The sequence below is a fragment of the Bos javanicus genome, chromosome 11 (assembly GCF_032452875.1).
Source record: "Bos javanicus breed banteng chromosome 11, ARS-OSU_banteng_1.0, whole genome shotgun sequence".
In the NCBI taxonomy this organism is placed as follows: Eukaryota; Metazoa; Chordata; class Mammalia; order Artiodactyla; family Bovidae; genus Bos; species Bos javanicus.
This window is the reverse complement of record NC_083878.1, coordinates 93,317,754-93,328,855: the sequence shown is the minus strand read 5'-3', so window position 1 is coordinate 93,328,855 and position 11,102 is coordinate 93,317,754. Positions and strand designations below refer to the sequence as shown.

Here is an 11,102-nt window from a genome sequence, read left to right as displayed (position 1 = left end):
TATAAAATGTGCTTGAATGTTCACATCCCTGTATCTAAAGAATTTTCCATTTTGGTGAGAATATGGTTCCTCCTGCACCCAGACACCTAGGCATCCAGAGACCCTGAGTCCTGCTAAAACTTGCAGGGAAAGAAAAATAATTTTATTTTACTTTTTTTGGCCACACTGCAAGGCATGCAGGCTCTTTTAAGTTTCCCAACCAGAGATCGAACCCACATCCCCTGCAGTGGAACCACCAGGGAAGTTCCCCAGAACATATTCGATTTTTCTCTTCCCACATAATAAATGTACTTCTCTTGTCCTTCAGGAATATAACCCACACTTACTTTCTTCCAAGACCCTTGCAGATAATCAACAACAAAATAAATGTCACCTCTATTGTTTCAGGTGCCAGTCAAAGAATTTACTATGTGATAAAATCTTCTCCTTTCATCCCGACAGCAACCCTCAGAGACACGTTGAGAAACTCAGGCTCAAAGAGGTGGAGAACACTTTAGGATCACAGTGAAAAGAAGGATTGAAACTTGGCTGTCTGACTCCAGAGTGGTTTGTTGTTATTGTTTAGTTGGTCAGTCATGTCCAACTCTTTGCAACCCCATGAACTGTAACCCGCCAGGCTCCTCTGTCCATGGGATTCTCCAGGCAAGAATAGTGGAGGGGGTTGCCATTTCCTTCTCCAGGGGATCTTCCCGACCCAGGGATCGAGCCTGCATCTCCTGCATTGGAATTGTCAAGGACTGTAGTCATGTATGCGGGACACTGTGTCCTGAGGAGGAATAGTTAGCTCAGCCTAGTGGTAGAGGATACATGAAAAGCTTCCTAGAGAAGATGTCTCTTTACTTGAGACTTAACAAATCAGAATTATCCAGACGTACACATTCTATCTCACCCTGATGATCACTGGTAGAGGGGGCAATGTGTTTCAGGACAACAAACTGGCTGTTTCCACTGAGGAACCAAGATCTGATAGACACCAGGTACCAAAGTGAGTTGGAAGACATAAAGTGAAGATGTTTATAGGAAATGTCCAATAATCAATTTCATAACTCCTGAGACTCCCAAACTAGAAGGAGGCTAAGGATCTCGACTGTTAGATCCTAAAAGTGCTAAGAGGAGGACATGAGAGGTTTTTGTAAAGATGTTTCTTTTGGAGAAAATGTTTATGTTACTTATGATTCTGAGGGTTGGTTGAGGCTTGGCTGATTCAGTTCAGAATGGCGGTTTCTCTGGATGTGGCTGGTCTCACTCATGCTTCTGTGGCCAGCTGCAGTTTGAAAAGTGAAAGTCACTCAGTCGTGTCCTACTCTTTGAAACCTGTATACTCCATGGAATTCTCCAGGCCAGAACACTGGAGTAGGTAGCCTTTCCCTTCTCTAGGGGATCTTTCCAACCCAGGGATCGAACCTGGGTCTCCCGCATTGCTGGGGGATTATTTACCAGCTGAGACACAAGGTTAGCTGGTCTAAAATGGGCTCATTTGGGGTGGTTTTGAATCACACATCCCTCACCTTCTTCCTAGGACTTGCAGCCTCCTATCCCACCCCACCTTTCTTGTCCTTATGCACTATTAGACTGTCTGTTGCGAATTTAGCATCATCATCACCCACTGCTAAGTCTTCCCCTCCTTGTAATGGTGAGGCTGGAAAACATTTCCAGATTTTTCCTTTTTGTATTGTTCAAGTTTAATGCTTTGCAATGAGAACTCATAAGAAATTTACAAGGCAGAAAAGGAGAAGGTGTTACTTTCTGGAGGTAATTACATTACAGGCAGACACAGGCAAAAGTGAAGTGCACAGAAATTTCCCAGTGGGCTTCTAAAAGCTGCCTGCACGGCTGCAGCAGGTTGAGACATTTTGAGGAGTTTGTCAGTATTTCTTGAGATTTTTCAGCTACTAACCATCAAACTTTTAAAACCATCTATTTTGCATTTTAGGCTGAAATCTTTAGTTGTGGCTATTTTAACCTTCAAGGACCTCTCCTCTGACCTTCGTTCTCCAGCTTTGCAATAGTTGGCTAGGCAAGCACCTTTGTTCTGCTCTTCTGAGCAAATCCTTATGGGATACTTCCACATCAAAATTACTCGTCATTTATCTGAGTCTATTTTATGGCATAGAGATGAAATTGCCAGATTGAAATACTTTCAATTTTAGTCAGGGACATCTATCGTAGAGTAGTGAAGAAAGGATGAACTCTTTCAAAATTAAATTTTAGAAGTTCCTTATTACTATGAAGAAACATTACACTAAATCTTTATTTCCTACTGCATTAAAAACAACTCCATGTGTTTTAAGAACTAAAGGCAGGGAATTCCTTGAGCACCCAGTAGTTAGGGCTCCATACTCTCACTGCCCAGGGCCACAGTTCGATCTCTGTCAGGGAACTAAGATCCCACGAACCATGTGGTATAGCCAAAAAATAACAAGAACTAGAGGCAAAGTTTTTAATTTCTACATAAATGTCACACTATCTTTATGTACATGAGTCAGGGAAGACCTTTTTTTGCTTTTAAAAAATTCAGATATATTTCATATAAACCACACTGAACATCACACAATATACTACCAAATGCTAGAACAAAACACTACTGAGGCATGGATGTCCAAAGTGCTACAAAAACTGAAGCCTGTTCAGTTGTTAGCAAGAGATATACTACTGATATTCTATTATTCTATTCTGATGACACCTAGCTCAGGCTCTTGTGCTGTATTAACAAGGTCAGGGGCATGGGTTTTACTCTAGACACTCAGTTGCTGCTATTTTCCAAAGTCACGAACCTCCCCTGGACTCTGGACAATGCCTTGCACATAACAGCTGTTCGTCATCCAGTGTCCATGTGTATTCAGTTGATATTAATTGATGTTTGAGTTTGAAAGACATTGACACTGACACTGCAGTACCATAACTGTCTTTTTTTTTTTTTTTTAAATCATAGATCTTACTGTTTAAGAAAAGTTTTAGGTTTACAGCAAAATTGAGTGTAAGCATGGAGTTCCTATATACCCCTGTCACAGCACACCTACAGCCCCCCTGACTCTCAACATCCCCCACCGGAGTGATGTTTGTAACAGTCAGTTAACCCACATACCATAACTGTCTTGTTGTAGATTATCTTGCTAAACAACTCTACCCTGTACAAGGCAGACCCACCTAATGTTGAACCCACCTATAGTAAATTGTATTAGAGGATATTACAGTGGGGTATTCCTACTATTTATGCACATTCATGGAGAAGGCAATGGCACCCCACTCCAGTACTCTTGCCTGGAAAATCCCATGGACGGAGGAGCCTGAAAGGCTGCAGTCCATGGGGTCACTAAGAGTCAGACATGACTGAGTGACTTCACTTTCACTTTTTACTTCCATGAATTGGAGAAGGAAATGGAAACCCACTTCAGTGTTCTTGCCTGGAGAATCCCAGGGACAGAGGAGCCTGGTAGGCTGCCGTCTATGGGGTCACACAGAGTTGGACATGACTGAAGTGACTTAGCAGCAGCAGCATGCACGTTCATGATGCTGACAAAAAATCTGAGTCCACCTTTCTTCAGACCCTACACTTTTTCTGATGTCACATCCCTTTCTTGTTGTCTGTAAAATACAACAGTTGCCATTTTCAGGGTGACTTTCTCAAGGAAGCACTTTAAAGTCAATAACGCAAATCACAAAATGATACGTTAATAACTCAAATCACTTTACAATTAAGACATGGATAGAAAGTAAGAAGCAAAAGTAGCAAGCTTCCAATAATGGACAGCATTTACAATATATACAAATGTGACAAAGGATTAATTTCAAGATTATATGAAGTCCATCTGTACTGCAATTAAAAAAGAGAAATAACTCAACAGAAAAGCAGGAAAAGACATAATCATTTATTTCACAGAAGAAAATCTTGTACCAGTAGGGACAATGATGGCTGCTCAAATGTTGCAAAGTGGGTTTTCTAGTGGGTAGATGGCATTTCACTATGTGGTAAATGAGGGACCAAGACCACCCATCTCTCAGGACTGCAGATAAATCTGCTTCCAGACAATGGAGAAGACACACATCCTTCTTTAAAATTCCAGCCAGGAAATAGCACACATTCTTTTCCAGTGGGGAGGACATGCCACGGAGCCACACCCAGATTAGCAGGAAATGTGGCAGCTGTCTCCCAGAGCCAGCTTCACAGTTGGGAAAGAGATCAGAAATTCTGGTGGACAGCTAGCCGTCTCTGCCACAAACATTCAATAAGCATAAGATAAGATGCTCTATGTCATCAATTACCAGAAAAATAGAAAGTAAAACTACAATGAGATATAATTTTCTACTCACCAGAATTGCAAAAACTTTAGAAATTTATTAGTATCAAGTATTGTTGAAGAATGGAGAAGGAAATGGCAACCCACTCCAGTACTCTTGCCTGGAGAATCCCATGGAGGGAGGAGCCTGGTAGGCTACAGTCCATGGGGTCGCAAAGAGTCAGACACGACTGAGCAACTTCACTTCACTTATTGTTGAAGAAGTAAAATATTAGGGACTCTCATATTCAGACAATGGAGTTTTAAATTAGTATAACTTTAAAAAAAATTAATAGAGTATTCCTTAGAGTAGTTTTAGGTCTAAGAAGAATTGAGCAGAAAATGTCCAGGAACTTCTCCCCCACCCTTATGTGGGGAGAGAATTATAAACATCTTACATCCATTTGGTACATTTGTTATGAGTGAACCATCATCGATATATTTTATTAAAGTTCATAGTTATGTTTAGAATTCACTCTTTGTGTTGTACAGTTTTAAAATTTTTGGAAAATATATGATGACATGTATGCACTAGTATATTATCATTCAGAATAGTTTACTGCCCTAAAAATCCCCTCTCTTCTATTTATCCTTCTCCCACCTCAAACTCTGGACCCCTGGTAACCACTGAAATTTTTGTCTTCTCTACAGTTTGCCTCTTCTAGCATCTTATATAGCTAGAATCCTACAGTATGTAGTCTTTTCAAATTGACTTCTTGGTACAACTATTTCAGAAGATTTAGCAGTGATAATTAAGTTGAACATACACATCTACAATCCAATAATTCTTCTTCTGAGTATATAATGTACATAATCTCTTGCTTATACACAATAAGTAATGCACAAAAATATTTGTTGCTACATTGTTCATAATAACATAATGCTGAAAATAAACAAAAAAGCCATAGAGAATAATACAGATAAGTGTTTCTTTTATAAGAAATTATAAACAAAAGTACACAATGTGATGATTTGAAATACATATATATTGTGAAATGATTACCAAGATTAAGATAATTAACACACCTATCACTTCCTTTAGTTAATCTTTTCATGTGTGTAGTGATAATGCTTGTGAACTATCTTCAGAAACTTTCAAGTATGCAATGCCATGTTATTAACTAGTCATCACACTACACTTGGTCCTCAGAACTTACTCTTCTTCAGACTAAAACTTTGAACCATTTGACCTACGTTACCCACTTCCCTTTACTCCCTGCCCCTGGTAACCACCATTCTATTCTCTATTCCTATGAAATCAGCATTTTAAAAAAGTTTCCACATATAAGTGATGCCATGTAGCATTTATTGTTGTCTGGTTTATCAAATTTTCACATTGTACACTTTAAATATATATAATTATATTTGTGAAAAAAAGATAGCCACAGAAAAAGAAATGTTTCAATGAAAGCTTAAAAGATAGGGATTTTAAAAATGTAACAGGAGGTTGTTTTAAAAGTAAAAATATAGTAATAATTTTTTTCTTTTAAATTTTATTTTATTTTTAAACTTTACATAATTGTATTAGTTTTGCCAAGTATCAAAATGAATCCGCCACAGGCATACATGTGTTCCCCATCCTGAACCCTCCTCCCTCCTCCCTCCCCACACCATCCCTCTGGGTCCTCCCAGTGCACCAGCCCCAAGCATCCAGTATCGCGCATCGAACCTGGACTGGCAACTCGTTTCTTACATGATATTCTACATGTTTCAATGTCACTCTCCCAAATCTTCCCACCCTCTCCCTCTCCCACAGAGTCCATAGTAATAATTTGATAAGAAATTACAGATAGAATTAATACTAGATTTCTAATTAAGGTCACTCAAAAGAGAACTTATAAATGTATTATGGAATTAAACTAAAAATAAAATCACAAGCCAACCAGAAATAATATTTTTGTTATCTTGAGAAGGGAAAAATGCTTTGTTACATAAGGTCTGTAAATTATCCACACCCCTTCACCAAAATAGTGAGAGTTGTGACTACAAAATTTTTTCTTCAATGTTTGTGGAACAATGAATACCACAGAAAAAAGGAGAGGGGAAGGAAATGGTAGTTGTGCAGGTATATTTGTAAAATCTTTCCCTCTCTATAATGAGCAAAAAATTAAACAGAGAAGAAAGCTATGTCCAAGCTGAAGCAGAGACTGAAGATAGAAGGCCACATCGAGACTCACTAAGAAATAACTAATCAGAGAGGAAAGGATACTCACAGCATGTGTGTGGGATTCAATTAATAGGGAAACAAAGGTTATCCTTAAGAAAATGTTCCTCTACTAAGTATATTTCCCAGAGCTCCTTTCATATCCTGATTTCTCAGACTGTAGATAAAAGGATTTAGCATGGGAGTGATCAGAGTGTACAATATGGCCACAATAACATCCTTGTCATTAGAGTTATTAGATGAGGGGAAAAAGTACAGTCCAATAATTGTTCCATAGTACAGAGCCACTACAGAGAGGTGGGACCCACATGTGGACAAGGCTTTGTAGAGTCCCTTGGTGGAGGGGACCCTAAGGATGGTTGCCCCAATGCAACCATAAGAGACCAATATGCATGCAAATGGCAGGGTAATGACCACCACTCCCACAGTGAGGATAAACAGCTCATTGACTGTGGTATCTGAGGTGGACAGTTTAAGTAAGGTGGCAAGGTCACAGAAGAAGTGAGGGAGAAGATTGTCTCCACAGAAAGAGAGATGGGCCAGGAGGAGGGTGTGTAAGATGGCACTAGCAGAGGACAGGACCCAGGACACAATTACTAACAGGAAACACAGGCTCTGACTCATAATTGTGATGTAGTGGAGGGGGTGACAGATGGCCACATACCTGTCATAGGCCATTGAGGTGAGAAGAAAGCTGTCAAGACACCCAAGCATTAAGAAAAAATACACCTGGGAAATGCACCCAGCATACGAGATGGATTGACTCTGTGTCTGCATATTCATGAGCATCTTTGGAGTTGTGACTGATGAAAAAGTGATGTCAGTGAAGGCCAAGTGGCTGAGGAAGAAGTACATGGGGGTGTGAAGGTGAGGGTCCAGCCTGATGACCAGGAGGATGAGCAGGTTGCCCAGCACCGTGGCCAGGTACACGCCCAGGAACAGGGCGAAGAACACACCCTTCTGCTCTGGCTGGATGGGGAGCCCCAGGAGGAGGAACTCGGACATGCTGCTCTGATTTTCCCTCCCCATGGTCTCTTTTGCTGGAGATGAAAAAAAGAGACGAAAATGTGGAAGCATGAGAAATCATTATGACTATCACATAATGAAACATACTTTGGAACAAGTCAGTACGTGAATCTTAACCTGAATGGCTCATGCTCTTTGCTCCACTATGGACTAGTGATGGTCTGGATAAAAATGTCCACCTAGAAACCAGCACTATTTCTTTTGGAGAAACCACATAACATTAGTATTATTATTATATCAAATCAGGCTCAAACCTGAGGAGTTCAGAAGTTTATAACAGAAATCTGAGATTATTAATACAATATTAGCCTGCATGGCTATGTCAGTAACCAGTTATTAGAAATACTAGTAGAGACTCTACAATTGGTCTGTTGGCCTTTCTTAACCTTCCACATGCCTCTCACACACTTTAGCTTATACTTTGATTGGATTGGATCAAGATGAGACAAACCAATGGACTGCTCTGTATCGCCCAGAAATTGGGATTTGGAGACTTGGTGAAAACATGTAACTGATCAAATGAAGGCACTAAAGACAGAAGTCTTTGTCAATAACATAAAAGATCAAGTGACACACCATGTAATATAATCAGTTCTTCTCTTAAGAAAATGCCTTTCCATTCCTCAAGATTTTCAATCTGCCATCATTCTTTGTAGAGAGATTTTCATGGGACATGGAGGAAAAAAAAAAAAAAACAGTTTCCCTTTTAAATTCCAAACTTATTCCCTCAGTTCTAACCAGATCATTTTATTCAAGTTTTCAAAACACCAGTAAATGCTTTGGCTTTTTCCAATCATGTCCTGGATCTGCCAAAAAAAAAAAAAAAAAGCTCATCTTAAGTATCTGGCCTATATAATTTACTGAATAACTTTCACAGTCCTAACCTAAGTTATATGCCAGTGATTCATAACTGATATTTCCTTGTTGTATTCTAACACTTTTAACACTTTGTTAACATTATCATTTTTCTTTCTTCTTCATGTCAATTAGATTTGTTCATGTGAATGCTCATGAAATAATAGAGAAAGAGAACATGGTGGTTGGTCTGTTGACTGAAAAATAGAATCCGTATACTATATAAGCACATTTATTCTAAAGCTCTCTCTCTCTTTGGGAGCTGAGAAAGTATCTCACAACAGAACTCATCTTTTCTGCTGGGGGTTAACTGAAGTTTGCATTATCTACCAGTTCTCCCAATTTGACTCAAGTTATCTCTACAATTTCTATATTCCCCAATTTACTGCATTAAAAAATCCTATTTACTTAATATTATTACCTTAGATGAATTACACATTCAGTGTTGCTAATTATTACTACCCTAATACTAATCAGTTTATCACAATAAAAGTGTTAACTAGCTGTCTATGGGCATTTAGATTGTTTCTAATATTTTACTATTTCCAATGATACCTCATTAGTAACATTGTTCAAATGCCTTTTTCACATTAGCTTATATATCTGTAGGATAAATTCCTAGAAATGCTATTGGAGGCTAAAATTCATGATAGTAATCAGTTCAGTTCAGTTCAGTCGCTCAGTTCATATCTGACTCTTTGTGACCCCATGAATTGCAGCACACCAGGCCTCCCTGTCCATCACCAACTCCTGGAGTTCACGCAGACTCACATCCATCGAGTCGGTGATGCCATCCAGCCAGCTCATCCTCTGTCATCCCCTTCTCCTCCTGCCCTCAATCCCTCCCAGCAACAGAGTCTTTTCCAATGAGTCAACTCTTTGCATGAGGTGGCCAAAGTACTGGAGTTTCAGCTTTAGCATCATTCCTTCCAAAGTACACCCAGGACTGATCTCCTTTAGAGTGGACTTGTTGCATCTCCTTGCAGTCCAAGGGACTCTCAAGAGTCTTCTCCAACACCACAGTTCAAAAGCATCAATACTTCGGCGCTCACCTTTCTTCACAGTCCAACTCTCACATCCATACATGACCACTGGAAAAACCATAGCCTTGACTAGATGGACCTTTGTTGGCAAAGTAATGTCTCTGCTTTTGAATATGCTATCTAGGTTGGTCATAACTTTCCTTCCAAGGAGTCTTAATTTCATGGCTGCAATCACCATCTGCAGTGATTTTGTTAAACTACAAGCTAAGGTGGTGAGGAAGTCTGTTCTTACGGGTTCTTTAAAGTGAATTCTAGATAATAAAAATCCTGTTGAATAAAGCTTATAAAAACAGGCTTTGTAGTTAGGTTGGATAATACAGGACTGTGGTGTTTGAGGAATAGGTAAAATTCAGGAGCAATGTAAGCACAGGAAACTTACATGGTTGGAGAATTATCTAGGAGTCAGCTTATTTAAGACCTTTTCTGCTGTAATTGAAAGCTTTGATTCTATTCTCAGAGCAATAGACACTGATGAAAATATTTAAGTAAAGGAGTGGATGAAAAATTCTAAGTTGTATGCTGGCTACTGGATAGAGAACAGATTACATTAACAGCAAGGCAAGAGTGTTAGCAAAAATTTTAACAGGAGGTTATTGCAGTAGTTCAGGTACAAAAGAATACCTACTTACACCTGAATCATAACAGCAGAAATGAAGATCATCACAGATTTAGGATAAAATTTAGAGGAAAAGCCAAAAAGACAACAATGAGGAAGAAAGATAAGTAAGAAGAGATACAGTTTTCCCTACCCTCTCAAAGATTGGCTAGAGGATCAGTTTGAGATAGATTATTCTACATGGAACTGTCTGTTATATGCTGGTGAGAAAAGTGGTAGAACTACAAGAGGGATCAATAATACATATTGGAGACACACACACAAACATGTATCACTGCTGCTGCTGCTAAGTCGCGTAAGTCGTGTCCGACTCTGTGCGACCCCATAGACGGCAGCCCACCAGGCTCCTCTGTCCCTGGGATTCTCCAGGCAAAAATACTGGAGTGGGTTGCCATTTCCTTGTCCAATGCATGAAAGTGAAAGTGAAGTCGCTCAGTCGCGTCCGACTCTTAGCAAGCCCATGGACTGCAGCCTACCAGGCTCCTCCGTCCATGGGATTTTCCAGGCAAGAGTACTGGAGTGGGGTGCCATTGCCTTCTCTGAACATGTATCACAGTACTGAGTAAATTCTGCTCCTACTCTTGCCTCTTAGGTGGTTAGCACATATACCTTCAGCTACAAGGCATGGGAATGTTCTTCCATTTCTCTCTAGAAGACAAACTGTACACTGAGACAGTGGAGGCTCTAAGGATATCGAAGAAGCCTTGCGAAGGGAAGAATTCAGAGTTCAAAACCAAATAAGATAAACGTGCTGACACACATTTTCTTATATCCCCTGAGCAATGGGAGTGGCTTTTAAATTTATGAATAATGGAGAGGACCAGATTGGGGATGGGAGGGGAAACCCCACTGCTAGTTCCTGTCTAGAGACAAATGGGAAATAATTCCTTCATTGTCTTTGGTTCCCTTGAGGGAAGAACTGTCTGTTGACAGCAGGAAATAGGAAAGTTCACCCCAGAGGTATAATGGATAATAACCACAAAGCAACTTTTAGGAACTTGGTGATTCACAGAGCTTTTTGCTTTCTCAGTTGACATTGGGGAAAATGTGTTTCAGAGTCTATAACAAACCAAACTGGAGCTTGAGTGAGTTAACTGAAGTCTCTTGTTTCTGGATTCCAT

The 11,102-nt window shown here is 39.7% G+C and overlaps 1 protein-coding gene across 1 annotated transcript; it reads right to left on the bottom strand.

The window, feature by feature from the left end:
• Window positions 1–6,534: 6,534 nt before the first annotated feature.
• LOC133256619 (olfactory receptor 1J21-like) lies at window positions 6,535–7,470 on the bottom strand. Its single transcript, XM_061431396.1, has one exon. It carries the CDS (start codon window positions 7,468–7,470, stop codon window positions 6,535–6,537), a length of 936 nt encoding a protein of 311 aa, XP_061287380.1.
• Window positions 7,471–11,102: the final 3,632 nt, after the last annotated feature.

Coding starts and splice junctions, on each gene's coding strand:
- LOC133256619 (XM_061431396.1), bottom strand. CDS start 7,470: ATGGGGAGGGAAAATCAGAGCAGCATGTCCGAGTTCCTCCTCCTGGGG.